This window comes from Epinephelus lanceolatus, chromosome 6 (genome assembly GCF_041903045.1).
Source record: "Epinephelus lanceolatus isolate andai-2023 chromosome 6, ASM4190304v1, whole genome shotgun sequence".
NCBI classification, from domain to species: domain Eukaryota; kingdom Metazoa; phylum Chordata; class Actinopteri; order Perciformes; family Serranidae; genus Epinephelus; species Epinephelus lanceolatus.
In genome coordinates this window covers 27,341,489-27,365,783 of record NC_135739.1, presented here as the reverse complement: position 1 = coordinate 27,365,783, position 24,295 = coordinate 27,341,489, and the positions used below count along the sequence as shown (strand labels likewise).

The 24,295-nt window shown below is 40.0% G+C and overlaps 2 protein-coding genes across 2 annotated transcripts in view; one reads left to right on the top strand and one right to left on the bottom strand.

The window, feature by feature from the left end:
- On the top strand, nt 1-5,304 carry lsm4 (LSM4 homolog, U6 small nuclear RNA and mRNA degradation associated). The gene is made up of 5 exons (XM_033621154.2): nt 1-130; nt 705-746; nt 2,121-2,219; nt 2,660-2,840; nt 4,383-5,304. Exons 1-5 carry the CDS (start codon nt 128-130, stop codon nt 4,496-4,498), a joined length of 441 nt encoding a protein of 146 aa, XP_033477045.1. The 5' UTR covers nt 1-127; the 3' UTR covers nt 4,499-5,304.
- Nucleotides 5,305-7,559: 2,255 nt separating this feature from the next.
- LOC117254283 (E3 ubiquitin-protein ligase rnf213-alpha-like) overlaps nt 7,560-24,295 on the bottom strand; it is a 56,166-nt gene continuing 39,430 nt past the window's right edge. Inside the window, exons 41-67 of the mRNA XM_033622451.2 lie at nt 23,752-23,872; nt 23,387-23,487; nt 23,087-23,266; nt 22,545-22,690; nt 22,188-22,290; nt 21,813-21,927; nt 20,573-20,780; nt 20,293-20,483; nt 20,028-20,150; nt 19,232-19,342; nt 17,533-17,775; nt 17,199-17,286; nt 16,910-16,944; nt 16,690-16,793; nt 16,172-16,316; nt 15,753-15,927; nt 15,148-15,236; nt 14,414-14,665; nt 13,454-13,583; nt 13,218-13,295; nt 12,200-12,380; nt 11,727-11,931; nt 11,287-11,364; nt 10,541-10,738; nt 9,954-10,043; nt 9,249-9,427; nt 7,560-8,900 (exon numbers count right to left, since the gene is read on the bottom strand). Coding sequence (XP_033478342.2) covers nt 8,744-8,900; nt 9,249-9,427; nt 9,954-10,043; nt 10,541-10,738; nt 11,287-11,364; nt 11,727-11,931; nt 12,200-12,380; nt 13,218-13,295; nt 13,454-13,583; nt 14,414-14,665; nt 15,148-15,236; nt 15,753-15,927; nt 16,172-16,316; nt 16,690-16,793; nt 16,910-16,944; nt 17,199-17,286; nt 17,533-17,775; nt 19,232-19,342; nt 20,028-20,150; nt 20,293-20,483; nt 20,573-20,780; nt 21,813-21,927; nt 22,188-22,290; nt 22,545-22,690; nt 23,087-23,266; nt 23,387-23,487; nt 23,752-23,872 — 3,826 coding nt within the window. The 3' untranslated portion in view covers nt 7,560-8,743. The remainder of the gene's footprint in view (nt 8,901-9,248; nt 9,428-9,953; nt 10,044-10,540; nt 10,739-11,286; nt 11,365-11,726; nt 11,932-12,199; nt 12,381-13,217; nt 13,296-13,453; nt 13,584-14,413; nt 14,666-15,147; nt 15,237-15,752; nt 15,928-16,171; nt 16,317-16,689; nt 16,794-16,909; nt 16,945-17,198; nt 17,287-17,532; nt 17,776-19,231; nt 19,343-20,027; nt 20,151-20,292; nt 20,484-20,572; nt 20,781-21,812; nt 21,928-22,187; nt 22,291-22,544; nt 22,691-23,086; nt 23,267-23,386; nt 23,488-23,751; nt 23,873-24,295) is intronic.

The following is a 24,295-nucleotide window of genomic DNA, read 5'->3' as shown; positions in this document are numbered from 1 at the left end:
CACAGCCATTATTACGCACCACAGCACCGGAAACGCATTATCAGAAGAAGAAGAGTAGGTTGCAAAATCGTGTTACTGAAGGTCCAAAACAGCAAGTGAAACTTCAACCTTAAAATATACTATCACAATGGTAAGTATTTTACTGTGGTGTTCAGATTAAGTGTTTTATTTTTAAGTAGCACCTCTGCTTCTAAGCTAACGCTAACTGTGTTGGCACCACTGTAGCGCCGGGTCACAATGATGCTCGTTATGCTAGCCAAGTTAAGCTAATAGCTCCTGCAGCTAAACTGAACATAATTGGCACAAAGCGGCTGTTTTAAAATGTGTGGCGACTTTACAAGCAGCGACAGGAAACCCCCATATCATGCTGAAGTGATGACATGAGCTTACTAAACGTTAAATTCTGGTGGTTTGTTGTTGCCTGTCAAAGCGGCAAGTTTGTATAGTGAGCGTGACGCTATGAACACAGGATTCACATAGAAATGCATGCTATGAGAAGCTGCAAATAACAACTGTCCCCGTCACCCTTTGTCAGACACACTGCTGGGTCAATCAATGTATCAGACAACTTCTAGTAACGTTAGCTGTGTATGTATGAAGATGAAAGTTGTAGTCCTGGGAGTCAAGCTTACTCAGGTAACTAGATAATGTTGATGACAGGTGGTTTCCTACATGTGACCTGTGTTTTTTCTGTCATTTAACAGCTTCCACTATCTCTGCTGAAGACTGCCCAGAACCATCCTATGGTGAGGAGACACTGAACTCTTTCTGCTGTCAAGTAACTTGTGATATCACTGTGGCAACTGCATATATTTTAATGCCAATTATCTATACATCATTTGATTAAATACCCTGTCAATCATTATGAGTAAGGTGTATGTCAGTGTATCAGATTAGAAAGTGATCAGTGAAAAAATTCATACAGACTGAAAGCAGTTGAGAAATACAGTAAGTGTCTTACTGTATGTAAAACTATGTAAAGCAAGTAATCTTTCACTGAATGTAGATCTGTAAGCAGAAGGTAATATTGTTTTAGTCTGTCATCCAATCAGTTTATTTTTTAGAACAACTTGTAGACAGTTACATGGGTTTGGCTGTCTGCTTCCCTTTGACTTCGCTTACATTTTTAATATCAAATCAAATCTATATAGCACATTTAAAAAAATAAACGCAGTTGACCAAAGTGCTGTACAAATGAAAAGAAAGACACACAAATCACATAGTACTATAACATGTACAAATAGGGCTGCAACAATTAGTCGACTTATCGATGACTAATCGACTATTAAAATAATCGGTGACTATTTTAGTACTCGACTAATTATTTGAGTCATTTTTCATAGAAAAGTACTATAAAAATACCCCAAAATACTCTTATTGCAGCTTCTTCCATTCAAATATTGGCAGCTTTACACACCCTCCCATGATGGTGAAGTAAAACCCTTTGGCATGAGTACGAAACAAAACATTAGATGACATAATTTTGGGGTTTGGAAGAGACAGACTGACATTTTTCAACATTTTAACACATTTTTTGATAAAATGATTAGTCAACAATGAAAATAATTATTAGTTGCAGCCCTATACACAAATACAAAACAGAGTAAGACCGAGATAATAAAGATAATAAAAATACTGAAATATTAAAACCACTACGAGCAACCAAAGGCCATTGAAAACATGTGCATCTTAAGATTTGTCTTAAAAGTGTTAATGGAGGGTAGCATTTGATCGAGAGTAGAAGGCTATTCCAAAGTGTTGGAGCAGCTACCGCAAAGGCATGATCTTTACTGTCTAATGTCTTACTATGTATGTACTGCGTCTGTGTGCCTCTGTTGCTACTTCAGCTTTGACTGGGTCAGTTTTCTGGTGAAATTTGTGTAACATGACTCGATAAATTACCTCCAATCTAGGCTGCCCTCTCACCTTCAAAATTTAATTGGCTGAAGTTCAGTTTGGTTGTTTTTGCTGTTATTGGGAAACAGCCTATAATCCCTGTGTGTAGTTTTTTGGGGTTATACCACAAGAAAACTTGTGCCCTAGCTTCTGTTGTACACCCTGCACTGTGTTGTCAAGACTCTAAAGCAGCTGGCTGTTTCTTTGTGCCCTTGTCTCCCCAGCTGGTGGAGCTGAAGAATGGGGAGACGTACAACGGTCACCTGGTCAGCTGTGACAACTGGATGAACATCAACCTGAGAGAAGTCATCTGCACCTCGAGGGTAAAGCTGAGCTTGGGTTTTATACAATTATACATCTGTGTGTCCAGTGTTTACATGTAGCTTTAGCTGTAGGTGTCAGTGTCTGCAGAGTCTGCTGTAGATATGTAGGTGCATCTCTCTGAAAATGTAACAGCAAAGAAAGAGAGTGTTTACAAGCACTTACAAGCATACACGTACTCTAAAGTACACATTTTTAAGGTTTGTTTCTCTTTCTTTTTTTGTCCTGTAAATAATTACACAAACAACTTGGGACCTAAGAAAGAAAAACAGACGATAGAAATGTCAATCACAGTACAAAACAGTACAACCTGGCATTATAATCTTGATCTACAGACCTAAAAGGTGTAGAATGAAGCTCGTCATGGCCACCCTTTTTACAAAACAAATTTGTTGTTAAAACATGACTAGGATGCAATGACACCTCCACTCCACTCTAACAGGATGGAGATAAGTTCTGGAGGATGCCTGAGTGCTACATCAGAGGAAGCACCATCAAGTATCTGCGAATCCCCGACGAGATCATCGACATGGTGAAGGAGGAGGTCGTGTCGAAGGGCCGCGGACGTGGAGGTGCCCAGCAGAACAAACAGCAAGGCAAAGGAAGAGGAGGAGCCGGCAGGGGTGAGTGGAAACGCTCTCTGCTGATCAGACAGACTACTGCAGGGGCGTGCTTTTGTGCCTGCTGTCATAATGTGAATATTTGCATGCCAATTTTGGATTGTTCTCAGATTTCTTAGCTATTCGTCAAGAGTTTTGCCTTAACATTTGTAAGAGGGCTCAAGAGCTTTTGAGCACCACCATTTCGACTATTATGAAACAAATATCTGGAGCAGATAATGTACTTTTAATTTGCACAGGTATCACACAAGTAAAATGTGTCCATATCTGTACCCCTTGGGTACTTTGTACTCTCTTTTAGTAGCTAAATAGTTCTCAAAACAGATCTGAAGCGCAATTCTGAGGCTGTTCTGTAAATGGTTTTCTAATAGATGATAAATATAGCAACTTCTAATCAACCTATATCAATTTCAAGATTAAAAAAAATCAACGATTACATCCTGTTCATGCCTGGGTTAAGCCACACTCTATTTTCAGTTTAAACTCTGCCCACTTATAGTACAGATACAGATAATTTAGTTGGTTAACCCTATGGGCCCTAGGCGTTTTTGGGGTATTTTTACTGCCTTTACTTTTAAGCTCATATCACAGTCATTATAAAGGCTACATACACATGCTATATCTTGGTTTTTTTTTTCAGGACAATCTGGGCTAACCAGATTTGCCATCATTCCATGTCCTACTGTGTGCCTGTATTTTATATTAATTTTTATATCAATGAAAAAAACAAATCCTTGTGACTAAATTCTTACATTTTTACATGTATCTCAGCATAGCAAGTTGGAAGTTGACATATTCTGCCATATCTGAAGAGGGGAGACTCTCTGGAATCTGGCAATATAAGAACCATGATGCTGGGACATTCTGTCACTTCACAGCTGTCCAAAACATGTGGTTTGTGCCAGGCGGACATGATTGCCAGTATTTTTTCATTATTGCAAGAAATTTGACTCATTCACAAGTCAAAAATGTGTTTTATCTGAAAGAAACATGCAATATTTACATCTAAGATAATGACGGCACAATGATGTGTGGTATCATTGGAAAGCTCTGCTCCTGCGCTTTCATGTGATATGCGTGGCATTTCTGTGCGACCCTGCATTCGCGAGTAATCCATCCAACAGTAATGTGTGTGCAGAGCTGTATGAAAGCTCTGTTATACATAATTTTAGTGTAAATTTATCTTTTTTTTTTCGCTGTGAAAACATTGGACTACCAACAAGTGCTTGGTCTTGTCGGAAAGCTATGATTCCGCTGTTTCACGTGATATGCGTGGCTTCTCGCTATGACGCACGGTCGCGGAGAAAATCCACAGAGAAGAACAGGTGTGAATTTGGAAGCACTATGCGTCGTTCGGGCCCATAGGGTTAAACAGATGCAGATTATGGTGTACCAAATCACCAATGTACCAAATATAACAAATCCAGCAAGCTGTAAGTGAGAACACATTGCAAATAGAAATCTCTCTGAACAGCAATTATCACAGCTAACAAACATTAAAATATTTCTCATGTCTTTCTCGCTCTCTCCTATGTCTCTCTGTAGGTCTGTTTGGCGGTCGTGGCAGAGGAATGTCAGGTCCTGGTCGCGGTCAGCAGCAGCAGATGCAGCAGCAGGACAAGAAACCAGGCAAACCACAGGGAATGAAGAACCAGCACTGACGGACAACATCACACCTTCAACAAGACATCCTGTTATTCAGAGTGATTTCTCCTTCAGTACACGAAGATAAAATGAACTCTCTGGTGTTTCCCTTTGCTGTGATGTTCGTCTGAACTGACCATTGCAGAAATCACACTGGGAGACTTTAGGAGAAGCTGTGCTTTTGCACTGAATTTTGTTTTTTTTTTAGCATCTGTAAGTTGGTATTAACATTTTTAGTATGACCATTTACCAGAGTATCAGTCACTTCTGACAGACTCCTTTTCTACATTAGTAATATTTATCATTACAACTCTGCAATAACATGATGCATCATAAACTACATTATATTACCCCAAGCTGTTTTCCATCAGTTGGTACACTGGATTGTGGTTTTTATTTTCATTTTTTTTTGTCTCTTCAGGTGTAGTTTTCATGGTGAAAAACCTCCTCAGCCCCAACTTCTGTTGCATGAACATTTTTATAATGCTCTTTATTTTTGTCTTGTTTATGACGTTTTGTGGTCTGTCTGCTGCACTGCCATGTGGTCAGATGACGGCAGGTGAAACAGTAGACCTGGCAGTTGGGTGGGCCAAAGTTCAGTCCCCGAAAATAATCCCTTATGTTGAAGCATTTATAAGATGACACATCATGATGAGTGAGATTTCCAGATTAAAAAAAAAAAGATTCTCATATTCTTAAGTCTGAAATGGATAAGTCCAATATGTGTCATCATGGTTGGTTTTCATTTTATTTTTGTAACAGAAGACGATGTTGTAATTTATTTACACGAGAACATGAGAATAAAAAGACTTTTGTTAAAGCAGTCGTATTTACTTAAACATCATTTGTGTTATGATTTAGCCACAGTTGGTAGCTATTTGTTCTGCTAACGAAATACTTCACCCACTAAATGATCATTCATTTATCATCGAGACTAAAAGTGAAACATGTCTATGCTTAAACTTTTAGTCTCTTTCAGAGAGGGCTGAAGGCAATGCATGGGTTAAGGAGGTACTGACGACACGACTGAATACAAGAGACTTGGATTATACTGTATGAGTTGTGTGAGAGTTTGTAAACAAATGATCTGAGGTAGTTTTGCTGTTGTTAAACATGGTCCCCAATTACTTCAGTTGACCTTCGCTAAGTCCCGCCCCCGGACGCAGACTGACCAATCATAGCGTAGCATCAGGCCAGCTCAGACCAGGGTCTGACAACAACACAGCTGTGCTCCATTGACTAATGCAGTTGTTTCAGGTTTCCTTCATTTTCAGGCTGGTTTTGTGGATTTGGAGCTAAATGTTGTGCCTGGGGCACGTCGTGTATTAATGATACTCGTTACCTGGAGAGGTTGGAAAAAGATGTACGTTTCTTCCCTGTTCCAAAACCAAAATCAAACCCTGAAAAGTGTAGGGTTAGCTAGCTAGCTACTGAAGATATAGCCTACTGAATGTATACACATGCTGCTTTTGCTTTTTAATGATTATAACAGTGAATAAAAGCCGACCCTGCTGTACAGGAACCAGTGAAGGGAAGCAGGGAAACTTTGCTGATATTCAACCAGCTGTGTGTCATCACATTCTGAAACACTGTTCATCTGCACACACCGTGATGCCACACAGCTGGTTCAATATCAGCAAAGTTTCCCTTTATATTCATTGTCTTCTGTGGTGATCAGCAGTGATGTGGTGGTTCACTTTTACATTGATCTGTAGCCTATAGTTCGGCTTTAGCTTCTAACTATCTTTGTCTTTTTAACCTTGTTACGACCCCTAGCTCGTGGTGGGAAAAGGGAAGCAACATAAACCAGTTGTAGTTGGTAAAAGTAAAATTATTTATTAAACAAGGTTTGGCAAACAGAAATTGTGAGGCGAAGCTAAAGGAAAGGGCTGATGGATGCTGCTCAACTTAAAGAAACAAATAGAACCAAAACTAGAGTATTAATAAGGAGACTAAATAAATCTAAAGCAAGAAACAAAATCGCTAACTAACTCTAGACTGGTTCAAAACATAATACAACTAGAGCAGCACCCCTTAACCTAGTGTGTCTAAACAGTAGAGATACCTGTCAGTATCGATAGTGCAATCAGTTATTGAACCTTATTTTACCTAGCCCAGTCTTATCTATCTAGTGCCTCATATACTTCAATCATTCAAGTTAATGCCACATTAACATTTCCATAACCCGAAAGACACGTTTGGCAAACTACTGTACAGCCGCGCCGATTGATGAGCTGGCTGAGGCTTATATAGCCTTGCTCCTCAACTGCAGCCTGGGGATTGGTGGAGCTGATGTGGTACCGTGCCAATCCAAACGAAGGAGACGTGGCCAGGAGATGGACGGTGGGGGGGAAGGCACACCTCCTCAGCGTGAGCCAATCAGGTGCAGGGGATCACACAGCCTGCTCAGCATAAAACACACAACTATATATCAAGTTAAACTATGAGGCAGGGGTACGGCGGCGGTGGCCGTAATAAACCTGTTGTTGCTGCTGAGTCAGTTTGACATCCTGGATATATCCTTCAAACACGGACTGTAGACCCCTCTGTCTGCTTCTCTCTGGAATCACTGTTTTATTGTTCCAAAAATATGATAATATTTCTTCAGGGAGTGCAGTTAGTTACAGAGCGGGCTCCATGCTTACTCTGACAGCTTGTTGGACCATCACAAAAGGGCGGGGCTTAGCAAAAGGTCAATTAATTGACATAGTTTTCTACCCAAAATTCAAGGTAACAGGGCTTGTGTAATTAATCTATAAATGGTCATTTTGTGGGTGAAGTATTCCTTTTAACAGCCTGGAATCAAATTGCAATATTTTTGCAGCTACACTCATTCACTTCCTTTAATTAGGTGTGTCCTTTACATTTTATATAGATATAATATTCTTGATTTATAGCCGGAATTAGCTACAGAAATGATTTTAAATACTTAGAAAAAAAGAAAAGTAGAACTGGAATGAGTGAGAAGGTGCATGTGGACCATATGCTGTATAATGAGAATAAAAGTTAAAATTCAAAGGCAATGTCACAGTTTTCAACAAAGATTCAGTCTCACCAGTTCCATAATCACATAAAGGATTTCATATGATAATCATAAACTTTATTTATTCAGCATTTTTTAAGACAAAGTCAAAACAGGGTTGAATAAAGTATAAAATATTTTAAGGACAATCAGGCAGATAAAGTCAGATGATAAAAATAAAACAGAATAAAAATACCCAACAATGATATAAGATAAAAAATAAAAAATATAAAATATGCTAAAAGAATTTCATATAACAGCACCTGATTGTTCTTTTTCCTTTCTGAGTGAAAATCAGTTTACACTCGAAACAGTACGGCTGTTGATGTCACAGGCTGCACATACATATATATAAAATGATTCATTGATCACTTACACAAATTTAATAATTTCCAAACTTAGTAATCATTCATTTAGAAAATAGAAATATGAACTCCAGCTCACAAATGTACAATTGTGAAACTGACTGGAATCTCATGACACGCATTATTTATTATTTGACATTTTAAAAATTGTCTTAAAAAGTTTGGAGACATTTTGCTCCCAATTTCCTTATTTAGATTTTCTAAAACTAGGAAACACACCCATATCCAGGCTTTCAAACATCCCTGGTGTCACTCATGGGTGATGTCACACCCTATGACCATTTTCCAGAGCTTGTCACCCTTTAACATGACCAGATGGAGCAAAAATAAATCAGATAAATCAAAAACATCAATTAAATTCTCTCAAATCAAAACAATCAGTTACTTAAACCTATAAGAGATAAAGATAAAAGAGATAAAAAAAAAGATAAAATAAAATGCAAAAATGTGTATCACATTAGTATCACATTTTTTCTGTGCTTGCTTATAGTGCCACCGTGCAGATTCATTACCCTCATTATCAGATTGTGGTGGTCAATAGTAAAATATATTTTAGCACAAAAATGTAATCCTGAAACAGATAATATAAAACAGTTACACAATATATACTAATCAAAGTCACACATTTCCTGAATGCATTTTTGTTTGAGTGAGGCTCACACAGTAATTCTTCAACTGATTTATAATATAGTTGGTTGTTTCATTCCATTTAAAAGAGCCATAAAGTTACATTTTTAGTCTTTCATACGTAATTATCACAGAAAAAAATAAAAATATAAACATGTAAAGGACAAAATAAAATGTAACTTCTTTGGTTGTTCAAAAATTAAACTGAAAAACTCAAATCTCATCTCAAATCTCCAAACTCCTCCGGTTCACCCCTCCCTCATCCAGTCGTGTTTGACTGAGACTGTGTATTTCCAGGTCTCCACAATCTGGGACAGCAGCAGATTTTCAGGAAACGTCTCCTCCACGTAATGAGGCACCTCAACTTCTTTCCGGTCCATGTAGGCACCCACCGTCTCTTTCACACTGACAAGAAGGAATAGTTTTTCAGTAAGGGTCATGTTTGCATACATGCAATACAGTATATACTGTACACATACTGTTTTCTGGCTTTTACCATGATAGGAGATTCTTGTTATTGATCCTTTATCTTTAAAAGTTGTTTTTTAACCTACTGGTACTTACAATACAAGGAATTAAACACATAGAAGAGAGCAGCGACTCAAAACTGCAGCTGAGAAAATTGTAGGTTTAATTTCTGTTGTGGATTTGGGTGGAGTCAGTCAGGTATAGGGAGTTAATACACATCTCTTTCCAGGGCTACTGGTGGGAATAACTGCATTAATAAGAAACAATTTTGTTTAAGATGTTTACCTCCAGGATGGGTTGAAGTTGTCGGTGGCCCGTAGGCGGCCCAGACTCAACAGGAGGAACTCGTGCATCTCAAGCAGCCATTGGTCCACGTTTCCCCTGACCACGAAGCCTCTCAGATCAATCTTGTTTTCCTCCGTCAGCGGCATCAGATACTCAGCTGGATATCCCGAAAAGGGCTCCTTTTTATAGAAACAAGCCAAATTATTTGAAATGACTGAAATAAGAGTAGTGTAAGTCGTGATGCTAGTGCCTATGTTTTTTGTTTGTTTGTTTTTTTAAGTGATTTTCTATCAAGTGCTCTCATTTTACTTGGAACCATTCATTCATTTTCCTCTAACCATTTATCCTGTTAGGTGTCGCGGGGGAATGGAGCCTATCCCAGCTGACACTGGGCGAGAGGGGTACATCCTGAACAGGTCACCAGACTATCACAGGGCTGACACATAGAGACAGACAACCATTCATGCTCACATTCACACCTACGGCCAATTTAGAGTCACCAATTAACCTGCATGTCTTTGGACTGTGGGAGGAAGCTGGAGCACCCGGAGAAAACCCACGCTGACACGGGGAGAACACGCAAACTCCGCACAGAAGGGTTCAAACCAGGAACCCTCTTGCTGTGAGGCAACAATGCTAACCACTGCACCACTGTGCTGCCTACATTTAACCAGTCCCCCAAAATCCTGCATAAGGAAAACTTACCCTCCTGAGAGGCAGCATGTGTTCAGATTTGAGGGAGGAGAGGAGTTGCCACAGAGAAACACAGTGTCTGAGGTGACATCTGCCCAGAGCCTGAAGAGACAACACAGCAGAGTTGAGAGCCTGACAGCACACAACAGGGAATTAAAAAAGATATTAACTTACATCTACAGTTTATTTTCTTTAGTTTATGGGGTTTTGAGGGTATAATTAAGATTTTTGGGACTTGGCCTTTACCTGGAAAATGCCACTTGAAAAGACATGTACCGACTAAGAAGAGACACATGACCACAAAGAAACATGAAGTGACTTAAAGGGACATAAAATGACTGAGAGGTGCTAAACAGCTGCACAGAGACACAAAGAGACGACTACAGAAAAGACAAAACCAAGGACACAAAATGTCCACATAGAGACACTAAACCACAGAGGCTAAACAACAATAAAGTCTGTGTGTCTTGCTCCTTTGTAGAAGAGGTGGTGGCCTTCTGCATAACTGTGCCCAGGAGCCGTTATCTCATTTTCTACCTATGCTTGAGTTTTAGGGAACCTTAGAAATGATTCCAGACAGAGGCTGCATATGCACCGACCTGCAATACTTGGCCATCTGTGTGGTCGGCCATCTTCAGAGTGTCGTGGAGGTAAGTGACCAGCGGCATCGTGGGATCACCACCAGTCATCGAGATGAAACCCAGGATCAGCTCTGCAATCTTGAGCGCCTCACACACCTCGCTATAGGAGTGCAGCTCTCTGGACAGGGCATTCCGGGTCAGAGAGGACAGAGCGGCCTACGGGGACAACAACAACAACAACAAAGTATGAAGCTTGAAGCCGAAATCTCCTGTAAATGTGTGACCTCTGTATCTGTATGTGCATAACAAATGTCGAATTGTAGAGTTAAAGGTGACGACTGTGAATTACATTTGCCATTCAACTTGACCCTAATGTAACAAAACGGTTCTTAGCATTTAGGTGAAACTAGCTGATGTTTACACTGTTAATTACGACAAAGCAGCACTGTGAAAGAAAATAATGATCTGTTTTAGATAAGATTTATTAATGAGTAAAGAACCCTCAGCTGTGGTAACCTGCGTAAGACAATTTCAGTGTTTTCTGATATTTTATAGACATAAAATTACCAGTAGATTAATTGTGATAATGTGTAATTGCAGCCCTAGTAAAAGCAAACCTTAAATCTGTATTTGTCTTTCCAGCTGGGCTGGTGTGAGGTAAAACACATTTAGGGCAAAGCTAATTGTATAATCTAATATGTAGTCAAACATCATAATTATGTTGCTAACTATGCAAAAGCAATGTACAGCATTCAATCATTTACCTGAGGTACTTTTCCTTTGACAGCTTTGAAAATGGTTTCATAGTCTCTTTCTTGTGTGTTGACCAGCGTGGGGATCCCCTAAAATAAAACATAGTGAGCTGAGTGAAGCAAGGAAATAATACAATCACCCATTCTTGAGGATTGGGACAACTGTCGTCCTACCAAAAAAATTATGAAAAAATTATAACTCATCAACACACTAATTCTGTTTTTGGGGTGAAACTTTTTTTTTTAAAGGATTTATATGTATGACAAAAGTTCTCTATACCACAAGGACCCCTGTCTCACTTCCTGGTTTCCAAACAGGCGTGACTGCTGCTCTAGTATTGGTAAGCAAGGTGGTGCAGTACACATTACACTGTACGGAAGTGGTTAAGCTTGTGAGTGTCCATTAATGCTCCTCTCATTTACTTTAACTAAATCCGGCTGTGTGGACTCACTGTGCGGGTGATGAGGGGTTTTCCCTGCAGGAAGCGGGTGAGGATCTGCTGCTGGATCCTGGACAGGTCATACTGTGATATCGTCTCGTGGCCGCGTTCCAAGCTGTACTGGCAGTTGGATAAAACCAGAGGAAGCAGGTCCTTCTCCAGCTCATAGCGGATCACATGCTGCTCCGTTAGCTCTGCCACACTCACCCTGTAACTGCTGCGCACATCACCATCCAAATATGAACTTTATAGTCCAGTAATATCATTTATTTTCCCAAACTAATAAACCACAAGCCCCTTACTCCACATTTTTTGTTTTAAAGTTGTTGTAGATCTTAAGAATACAGAAAATATATTTATCTTTGTGCTATGTTTTTGCATGTTTAGCTTGTTCACTACAGCTGTTTGAAAAGTCTGCATGTGCATTTTGGAAGTTTTTGGACTTGGACACTTGTTTTTTATGTAGTTCCATGTGTATGTGGTACCTGCTGTCCTCTCCAGTGTGTTTATCCACAGCGTTCACCAGCTCATTATGTAGAGCCACCAAGTAGCTGACCAGCCCTGTGGCACACAGGCCTGGACCCTGACGCCGGGGCAGGAGGTACTGCAAGTCGCTGGTCAGGTCCAAATCCTTGCTGCAAAATTCATCTGGGATCTTCAGCTCACCTGTAGGGCAAAAAAGACAGAAATGATTTCTTATTCCCAACATAACAGCATGTATGTATTCAGTGTGTTATTTCATTAAATTTGTTCATTCAAACAATCACTGTTGCACCAAAGAAACTATTTCCACCAACTCCCTTTCCAACGACACCACTTTGAATCCAGTCTGTGGTGAGTGGGCAGAATCACAACATTCATTCATTCATTTTCCATAACTGCTTATCCTGTTAGGGGTCGCAGGGGGGCTGGAGCTTATAACATTATAAAAAATGGCCTCATGTTTGTAGTAAATGTAGTATAGCTGACATTGGGCGAGAGGCAGGGTACACCCTGGACAGGTCGCCAGACTATCACAGGGCTGACACATAGAGACAGACAACCATTCACACTCACATTCACACCTACGGACAATTTAGAGTCACCATTAACGTAAACTGCATGTCTTTGGACCCGGGGTAAACCCATGCTAACACGGGGGAAACATGCAATCTCCACACAGAGGAGCTCCCCCACCCTGGGTTCAAACCAGGAACCCTCTTGCTGTGAGGCGACAGTGCTAATCTAATGCTATTCTGTTTACTTGACAAGATGAATTTAAGAGAGTTGTGACTATCAAGGCTCAAATAATGGAGCTACAGTAGATGTACTCTGATCACTGTGTAAATGCAAACAACGTAACACTGCTCAAGTGCTCACAGGATACATGACACAATTGCAGAATTGCATTGCTCTGGTTACAGATGAGTTACTGAAGGTACATTTAAACTAAACTCTTCTTTATCTTTATGGCAATTTTAACAAGATGGAGTTTTCAAACAAAGGAGGAGGTGCTTTACTTACTACTGGTTACAGACTCTCTGAGCAGATTCCATGTTTTCAGGAAGACGTCGATGTGTTTCTCATACCATGCCCTCATTTCTGAAAGAAAAAAAAAAATAAGTGAGACAAAGAAAAATGTGCAATCTTTTTTGTTTCCTGTCCCCATCAATTGTCAGTCTATTAGATTTTAGCCAATGCACTTTTAATAACAAACAAGTCTTGAACCCAGTCATTCCTCAGAGATGTCACAGCTGTACCTGTCTGCCTCTCAATGAACTCTCCAATGGAGCCCACTATCTGGTCTGTTGCGTTCTGGAATTTTCTCACCAAGCGTTTCTGCAGGATTAGGATCTCTGGAAGGAGCTTAATCTGCCGAAATTCTCTCTCCTGAAAAAGAGTAACACAAATTAAACAGATAATCAAGCCTTATCCATGTCCTTGCACCCCTCCCACAGACTTTTCACCCGGCTGTCGTCAGGAAAATAGTAATGGAGCATCTGCTGAGGCCCTTCAGATTCATTTACACCCTGCTGTCCCTAAGCTCAACATAACAAGTATTACTTGCACCATACTACAGAAATATCTTTGGGTAACTGCTGTGCATTGCAACACTTTACATTGGCTTATAGTTATTTACATACACTACTTATCTTTATATTTTCCTTATACTGCGCTGCATTTTTTGCACTATATGTTTTATGCTTGTCATGTATTTAGTTATGTACCTGTTCTTGTATCTTGTTCATTCGTTCATTCTTTTGTTTTGCACCAGAAACAAGGGCAAGAGAATTTGGTTCCTCTATGTATTGTACTAGATAGAGATAAATGACAATAACGTCTCTCTTGTCTTAGTTCTTAATTTTTTATGAGAAAATGACAACTTATTCTAAGTTATCTTTTGGGCATGACTTACATTTGGTCTCAAGGTTGCATAAAAGAAAGCCCCATGGAGTTTCCAAAATGCAAAGATCCTCTGAATGTGCACACATTTCAATATTGTGTAGAGGTGGACTTTTTAAATTGTTGGTGGCACCAGATCATAGGTCAGGAGTCAAAAATAATTATGAACCATCCTTTGGAAATTAATTTCTACAACAAAATTTACAACAACCTCGCATGTGATCAAGAAAGATGTCCTGCTCTGGTTCAAACTGTTGGATGGTGAAGTGAATTGAAAGCCACTTAGTCACAAAGCTTTACACCTCACAGACATTCACCTTCTGCAGGAACCTCCAGAGAAGAGGCAGCTCCTCCTTTTGGTCATACTGCTCCACAGTGTGTGTGAGGCTGAGCAATGAGAGCCTCTCCCTGCAGCTCCACACCGGTGAGCTGTGGACCTGAGAGCCCTGGGGCAGCGACGTCAGGAAGGTACAATCATCGCCGAAGGTCGTCCGCATGATGAAGTTAGAGGACACACGGGAATCCATCCTGATGCTTTCCTTTGCCTCTTGCAGGAGATGATCAAGATCCTAGACACAAAATATTGGCAGTAGTGGAGGGGGAGTTTACTGCAGCGATGGAAACATTTGTCTTGTGCAAATGGAAACCATGAAAATTTGAGGTAATACATGTGAGAATATGAAGAGAAGCAGCTCATTCACATTAGACATAATATTTAGATCATACTAAAAGTAGCTCATAATAAAAGTAGATACCCATGCATTACATCTATGTTAATGCACATTTTCAAATATCATAGAAGCTTTATCATTCTTCATAAGAAGAAAAGAAGAATATAAAAAGTTTTAACCCTTTAAGGTCAGACAGGGATTTCCGACGAGGAACTGAAGCTGTTATATCACCCTCTTCTAAGCCAGACTCCATACAGAAAAACAGTGATTTAACATCACTGATCACAGGAGCTGCTGGTCTACTGCTGCATCCATCAGTGTGTTAGTTTGTGTTATTGTGTGACTTCTGTGTTTTAAAGGGTTAAGGTGAAAGGTGTTACCCTCAACCGAGGCGTCATAATATCTGCAGCCACAGTAGTCTCCCAGGTGTTTCTGGATGCTTTGGTTGTTAGGCGAGGATCAATACCAGCTGGTTAGAGTCAAACAGAGCGTATATTATAAACACATAATGTACTGTTGTGTTTTATATTTATAAAAATTACGTAAAAATAAACAGAAACTTCCAGAAAGGTTACACTTCTTTCATACATGTAACATTTTCACTGTATCCTACAGATTCAGAAAATTCAAAGCTCAACTCTCTAGTCATTAGTGTAGGTTGTATGTCTGTACATACTGATGGACAAAAATCCTGGAATTCCTGACCAAGCAAGAATACCTAGGATGGTAAATTGACAGAGGGAGCAATAAGCTCCATGATTTATTTTATAACAGACACAATGTGGAAACAGCCACTTCCTGTCGATCCTGTTGTTTCCCGTTCTCCACGAGCACCCGACACAAGATTTTGATCTACATTTGTAATACAGAGCAACCAGTCGCCCCTCTTTGTCTAGTTTATAGAGCTTGTTGGAACAGATAGAAACATTGTGAGAAACAACTGTGTGTGCTAACTGATCTTGGTGTTAACTAGTGGTGGTCTTACAGTGACTGCCCGGCACTAGCTCTTGCAGGGATTTGATCACCAAGTGGACAGTCGTAACAGTGTTGTCAGCTCCTCCTCCCAGTGCCTGTGACAGCTGATCCAGATCCTTTATTATGTGTTGACTGAGAAACAAACAAACATCCTCCACAGGTGGCTGGATGATGGTCTGAACGAACTAAAGAAACAAAGAGTGGGGGACAAGTCAGCAGGCACAATTATTTGTTACATTTATCTATTTTGCAGAGAGATCATTATTTGGATAGAAGCACTTTATATCTCAGCTACACACAATCCAGCACAGTTAGCCAGAGTTACTTTGAAAGTGCTATTACTGTGGTGTACTGCTGCTACAGTAACTGCTGATGCACATTTTCAGAGAGTTGATGTCTCATTTTGAGAGTAACTCTTCATCCTCTCACCTGAGACTTCTCTGAGGCTCCCAGCAACATGGCCAAATGTGTAACCAGCCTGACCAGAGTGAACGGACCCAGAGACATGTTTTTGGTGTCTGGGTTGTTTCTCCGCTCAGGGTCTCCCAGGATGTGGCCAGGCCTTGTGCGATCACTGAAACAACAGATTGGGGAGTTTTTCCTTATCCAAAGTGAGGGTCCGTGACAGACCGTGATGTGTTGTTGTTGCTGTATATATTGTAAAAAAACCCTTGATGAGGGGTCTACAACGTTTTTCAGGCCAAGGACCCCTTAGCTAAAGAGAGATGGAGCGGGGACCCTCAATTTTTTTGAGTCTCCAGAAATCACATGACATTGAAACAACTTGAAACCTAGTAGTTCCCATCAATCTCAATAATATTGGCAGCTGGCAATATATTAGATATATCAGGAAGAGATTTAACAGGAAGTACACTTAATTCGGAGAAAACATACTTTTAAAAAATTCATTTTCAACATGAATGCATGACTGTGGCTTGACCACTTACTTCTGCAGCTGAATTGGTCTGAATCCAAGCACGGCGAAATGATTTACCCCTCCAACCTGCTCGCCACACTCCAAACATTTGCCTCTCTGCATGGGCAGGCCACACTGCAGCGGAACATAGTAGATCAGATCATTTTTTTCATCCACTGTATGATTTTAGCACATCGTGTCTGTAATCACTGCGCAAATAAATAAAGTACAGCTATGTAAAAATAGCTTACCTCATCAACAAAGCACGGATGATTATTTGGACATACTGTGAAAACATATAAAAACATAATAATTCTATATAACCTGGTTTACTGAGACAGAAAATGAATGAAATTTAGAACCAGTGGGTGGATTTATGCAACTCCTTTAGCATTCACTGTGATAATGCTAACCCAGAGCAATGCAATTTATCTGAGGACTTTCAGACATCTGTTATATTTGAGAAACTATCCCAGAAACCCAGGCTGCAAGAAAGTATAATTTAAAATTGAGGTTTATATATGAATGGATGATTCTTACCATACCAAGTGAGGTTCCCATAGTTTTGCTGTATGGCTGCCTGAGCAACAGCTAACATGTCATCAGGCATTGTGGGTATAAATGCCGTCTGATAGACAAAATCAAATGAAAATGTAAAAATTAGCATGAAGGTAACATGAAAAAAAAAACATTTTTCATACAACTGTTCTGTTATAATAATCTGTCTTGGAAAAAAAAGCCCATCCACTTAAGTTTGAAAACACTCCCAACACTAACGTGAGGCACCTCAAGGCTGTAAAATTGACAGCCCTCTGTCATCTGACACGAAGGAGAGCTGCAATGATCAAGAAAGGCAGATATGACACATGCTTACCTGCATGTTTTCAGGAAACAGACCAAGTTGCTTGAGTGGCATCAGGAGGAGGTGATTCCCAGTGAGCAGCACAGCTGCCAGATGGATGGTCAGCTCAATGATAGTGTGGTCCAGGATGGTATGACCAGGGTTTATGGACAAGTCTCCCAACCTGTTATGAACCAGGGCTGAAGCAAAATCCCTTACTGCTCTCTGATGTAGGTACGTTGAGCCCTGGATGAGCTCTCCAAATGCTTGACATCGCTGCAGGGAAAATGTAAGATGTTATACAGTGGCAATGAGCAAGATTTTTAAAGCACCATTCTACAACATGACGATGAGATATTATCTTAAGGTTGCACTAGGGTGGTGACATTTCCACCTTTGTGTAATAAGTAAGTGGAAACTGGAGCTCTGCAGTATGCAAGTGACTCATTTTATTTTAAATCAGTGGTTTGGATGTGTGTGCATGTACTGACAAGTGGAAGGCCTTATTGCAGCCATAAAGCACTATCCCTCACTGGCTTCTCACACTTTCAACAGTATAAATTGTGCTCTGCCAAGCTAGAAGTGCTGCTGGCTGAAGAAGGGTAAATGTTTCCTTTCTCTTTGACTCTGTCTACAAATTTTTGATAGATGACCTGCAGAATGTGTTCCTCTTTCTTGTGCAAAGCTAAAGGGATTTGTTAGCGTTATGCACTGCCCACTGAGGTGCATCAATATGGAAGCATTTTCACTCAACATACAATCTTACTATATAATGACGAAACTCTGAGTGTCTGTGTGTGTGTGTGTGTGTGTGTGTGTGTCTGTCTGTCTGTCTGTCTGTCTGTGTCTCTGTTCCCCGTTTTTCTCCTCACTGACTTGGTCAATCCATGTGAAATTTGGCACAGTGGTAGAGGGTCATGGGAGATTGTGAATGAAGCAATATTACATCAATTGGCCAAAGGGGGGCGCTACAGCAGCCGATTGAAATTGCAAACTTTGAATGGGCATATCTCATGCCCCATATGTCGTAGAGACATGAAACTTTGCACAGAGATGCCTCTCCTCATGAGGAACAAATCTGCCTCAAGAACCCATAACTTCCGGTTATACAGATTTTCCGCCATTTCGAATTGTTTGAAAAACACTTCAAATCAATCTTTTCCTAGGAAGTTTGACCGATCTGCATGAAACTCGGTGAACATAATCTAGGGACCAATATCTAAAGTTCCCTCTTGGCAAAAGTTGGAAAACTTACTAAAACTGAGCTTCTATAAGGCAATGAATATTGTGGAGGGTGTGGCTCATCACATAAAGGTGTATAACATCTCAAGGGTTTCACCGATCACCACGCAACTTTGTAGGCATATGACCACACATAATCTAAGGGGACCCCTCCATTATTGACCCCATCAAACAAAATGGGGGCGCTAGAGAGCTAATTTCTTATCTAGGCCTAACCATATCGATTTTTACTAAACTTGGTAGATATGTACAACAGGACGCCTCAAGGTGACCAGAGAAATTTAACTCTAATTGGCAACTGGGTGGCGCTATAACAATGCGACGGATCGCTGCGGCTCCCACTGTGGCTGAATGTTGTTGTTTTTTTTCTAATTTTTGATATGACTAAGTCATGGTATGGTATGCTGTACTCAATGGGTATGGACTAGTCCTTGGATTATTTTACACACATTAACACTACAGCACAGCATCAGCATTTGGGGGTTGGTACCTCAGGGGTTGGATGGAGACCTGTATTTGCAGATCTGTACAGAGTGGTAACCTCTCGGAAAAGCGCCAGAAGGATGAACAGTGTTCGATTCCTTGGTGGTGCGGTGCATCTCTAAATCAATGAAAAACAAACACAGATTAATTTGTGAGCAGCTGATATTCAGACTGACTAAAATTGGTCCTAGTATCAAATATAATAATGAAACAGATCTCAAGGAACAAGAGTTATAGCTCTTTAACTGCAAAATTTTAGACCTTTAAATATATATTTCCTCTACCAGGCAGTCATTGACTTCCATTCTATACAGTACTGTGTGAAAATCTGATTTGTGCAGTCCATTGCAGCGAACCTTGAGTCACTCAACTTATTTTTGGTAAACATTGCATCATCATTGCATGGTTATGCATTTTCAGAGCAGATTTCCTCACAGCTATACTAAAACTATCGGTGGTAACCCTAAACTTGACCCATTTAAAAAACCAAGACGCTGCTAGTTCATTTTCATACAATACAGAAATTAATGGAAGCCATGTCTACAATGGTAAAGACTAAATAAAGTAGAATCCTAACACACAGCAGCAGTGTTTGATTGATGAAAACAATCACCTATGATGTAAAATAACTTCTGGTAAAAAGGCTAAAGATTAAAAATCACTGACATACCGTGCATTACATTCACTGAATAAGTGAAAAGACCTTATACATGAACTACCCATATAGATAGTTTGGAAGAAACCGCATGGAACATTTAGTCTACTTGTGGCAGCAAAGAGTTTGGTAAATTGAATTCAAATACCTCACAGACGTCTTCTATCTGCTCAACATCACCGTCCACAACTGCCTTGGCAACTGCATCCCTCACCGCCTTGTATTCCTCTCCATACACAAGATACTGGTCCATCTGGCCTCCGTCTTCATTCTGTTCACACCATGAGTGGAGTTAGAGGAGCAAAAACAATATTAATGTAATATAGCCAAATTGAGGTGTTATTTATAGATGTTCTGGTGGCTCCCTGATTCAGGATTTGTTGTAGTAGATATGCTCATGAATGGCGGTGTACCTGCTGGAGGATCTCTGTCGGGAAAAGCCAGCTGAACTCTGGTTGTTTCACCAGCGTCTGGACGAACTTGACACCCTGCCATTCGCTGAGCTTACGGATCAGGTAAACGCGGTACCAATCGTTCCCACTGTCCTCACAGAGCTTAATCACCATGTTCAGGAAATCTTCTGCTCCATCTGGGACATTGTTGTCTGTAATGGCAGCGCAGTTCATAGACTCTTATTTCATTTTACCGATAACCAATGCAAGCTGTCAGAGCAGTTGTGAATATATCTCTTACCGGACAGTCTGTCACTGATGAGGTGGGCAGCCATGGTGAGGGACAGACGCAATCGGGCAATGTGCTGCAGATGTTGAATAGACACTGCTGCTGAATCAGCAGTGACTTCAGCCAAAAAGAAGCGCAAGAACTGTGTTTCACCATTGTAAAATGGCTTCAGCAGTTCAGCCCTGTTGCCCTCCTGAGGCATTTTCTCCCACATGGAATCCTACAAAGACAAGATGTTGAAGTAGCATCAGTTACCTCACTTCAGACACTGAAACAGCAGTTTGTGGTACCGCACTGTAGGACAGTGCTAGGCAAACAGGGTCCAAATCTGGCTCTCGAGCAAAAGTATCTACCCCCCTGACAAAGTCAAAGTTTTCTCTTTCATATCCGCCATCAAAACTTTTGCATATTTTTTTTTTTACATATTTAAATCTAGTTGTGTAGAGGTAGTTGATTGGGTGGGTGTACTGCCAGGGAGATAGGTAGGTTACCTTGTATACCCTCTACCACACCACTGTGTAAATCCCAAATATGACCTTCTAACATGTAATACTGCAGCCCATGAGGAGATAAATCAATATATAAATGAATCTGTTCCTTAAATGAATCAATAGAAATAAACAAACATATAAGAAGTTCAGACTTACATTTCCACAACACCTGTGCAACAATACAGAAAAAAATGGCCTATGATTGAAGCTAATTGCTGCCCTCTGCTGGCGGGTATCCTGTAATTGTCCTGTTTTGTATAATGAGCCGACATAAAACACCTCCTGTAGACGTACACTGACCTTACATTGCACCCAAACCTGCACTTAACCAAACACAAATTATTCCTGCCCCTATGCTCATATCATTGGTGTAGACTAAGTCCCAGAAAGGCTCAAGTTAAAATGACAGAAATCACAACATCTGGCCTCACTATTTATTTTTATCACCACACAAATAGAGAGTTTGAGTCCTACACTCAGATGTCCTGTAAAGACCTAATAGAAATAAATAGGATGTGCATCGTCCTGCTGGAGAAATAATTTGGTTTTGGGAGCTCACACTAAGTGTAGACTCTCACAGCAACACAGTTTCAATGCTGCTTCATAAATTGTAAAATGTTTTAAAAGGTTTCCTTTACTTATTTTTTTATGTGAGAACTGAATGTTTTGAAGTCTTCGCGTCCATCTTTCATTTATCCATTTCTCCTCTATTAAACATAATAAAACAGTACTGTAATAGTTTTGTTTAAAAGATGTTTTACCTCCAAACAGTTGATGTACAAAGCGTAAAGCTCTGCTTTGTCCACCTCATCCACAAATCTGCTTTCTTCAACTGATGACAAATGCTGCTGCAAATATTCCTCGACTTTATCAAAGCTGAAAAACAGTTCGGTTTGTTATACACTTGATACAGCTGAGAAAAGCTTTGTAAGCTGAAAAACAGGAGCTTAAATTTGTTCAGATATTTTTTCACAACCGAGTCCATTTATGTGATTAAAGAAGTAATGCTGCCCAGCTCCTCTGCAGTGTTGCTGACAGAGCTGCCATTTACATCTGTATGTAGCTCTACTGATCTATGATTATTTAAATTCATCTGTTGAATTTTAACATTACAGTGACATGTTAAGTTTACCAACCTGAACTTCAGCAGCAGCTTGAGGATCACAGATCGCACGACTGGGTTTTTATCTGGGGACTCATCAAAAGGCGACAGATCTTTGGTGTAAATCTGTTTTTGTTCTGGTTCAAGAGAAAATTTAGAGTAAATATTAGTAATAACAAATGAAATGAAAAAAGATAAATTATTATCATTGTCTAAAAAACAACCTGCATATATGTAAAATAAAACTGTATTGAAGGTCCCCAGTAATAGACGTTTTTGAATATAATGGCTAAAGCTGTCACATGCAATTTTCAGACAAATCGAGGTTCATTAAGACAAAACAGATTTTGTTATTTCATTCTTTGATAAGGGGCTCTTCAGTAAGCAGTACCTGTCTCAACCATCAGGTAGGACAGCAGATGGTTGATGACATCTCTGGCTGGTGGTGTGTTGTCCTTGAAGCACACAGTGGAGAGCAAATCAATGAAGAAACCATTGCAGCGCCGCCGGAATTCTGTAATTTTCCCGATAGATATCCTGCGGTCATAAAAATCAAACATAAAATAAAAAATAAAAAGCAATGGCATTTCATTAGTGTTTATTAGAAAATATCCAAATGTTACAAAGCATAGCCAACTGATTCCCCAAATATATATACACAGGATATGTGTATGTACAATAGAGTGCACACATTTCTTTTATGATGAGCAGCTCATTAAACAGAGGTGCTAAGCACTGCACAGTGCAAAAACAGGCTCCTGTGCACTTAACAACAGTGGTGCTGTGACTGAAGGCCTACAATCAAGTTAATAGCTTATATCCCGTTAACAGTTGAACCCTACAAGCTCTGCAATGGCTATTCTGTAACTAATCCTGAAAAGAGTGAGTTATACCTTTGGAATGATATATGAAATATTTTAAAAAAAAAATTACCTGATATCCTCGGAGACGTTTGGCTGAAAGTTATCTGGTAACCGCTGCCTGCACCTGGGACAGGAGGTCTGTCCTGCATCAATGCTTTCCCTGATGCATGTTGAGCAGAAGATGTGATGGCATGGCAGCCCTACAGGGTCCTGAGGCTCCCTCATGCACACCGCACACTGAAATCCAAACCTAAAATAAAATAAATAAAAAATCAAACCAACACCAATTAGTGTAACTGAAGTGCAGCCAAAGAGCATTCATCACTATTTTATTCAAAATTACTGAACTGTCAAATGATCAAACTCCTACCTGAAAATCTGATCACTTGCCCCCTGCTTAGAGGACCTCAGTACTTTAATTACAGCTTGAAAAGCCTTCATTGATTTTACATCCGCATTTCCCTCCAGAACCTTAGAAATAGGTGAAAAATATTGGCCATAAATAAACCATGAGACACTAAAATTCTCCTCAGGGTAGATGAGTTAAAAAAGGACCTCCATCATATAAAAATCTTTTTGACCTATAATCAATTAAATACAGTACAGAAACAACATATTTAATGTTCAAACTATTTTTATTTTTGTTTTGCACACCATCCCAACCTGAATCAGGATTCAAGTTGCACTGCTTGTGCCTATTTTGTCAAATACATCGCTCATTAAAAATCAACTCACCCTGCTTAAGGTCTGAATGTGATTCAGGACGAGTGTTCTGAGCTGATTTTCGTCATTCTGGAGACCCAGAAGCATGTGTTCCACAAACAATGAAAGGATGTGGATGCGCTTCCAGCCATTGCTATGAAATATTACAGACAATAATCACAGTTAGTTTGTTGTGGAAATATATGCAGATTCATTTCAAGAAATGTTACATCCGTGCAAGGTTTCCCAGTAGTAGAGATGTAAGCTCCAGAGGATGGTTTAAATAAAAGTCACAAAGACTTCCTCAGCCCTGATTTTCTCATTCTGCCTCCCTGTTTCTTGCTTTACCCAAATTTTAACTTCTTACTTCCCCAGATGCCCTCAGACTGTCTCCCACCTGTCCCACTCTCTTAATTGTCTGCTCGCTTATTTCCACTTGTCCTGCAGTATATAACCAGCTGATTTCCACTCATTCCCTGACAGATTGTCACTGTTGCTTGTGCTTTCAATCTTCTGAAACCTATATCCTGTACCTGTACCTGCCTGGCTGCGCTTTTTCCCTGCGCCATTGCTGCTG

What these genes read in the sequence shown, in the direction of transcription:
- lsm4 (XM_033621154.2), top strand. An exon ending in CTGCCCAGAACCATCCTATG is followed by an intron (nt 747 to 2,120) that starts GTGAGGAGACAC and finishes TTGTCTCCCCAG; the next exon opens with CTGGTGGAGCTGAAGAATGG. An exon ending in AAGAGGAGGAGCCGGCAGGG is followed by an intron (nt 2,841 to 4,382) that starts GTGAGTGGAAAC and finishes GTCTCTCTGTAG; the next exon opens with GTCTGTTTGGCGGTCGTGGC.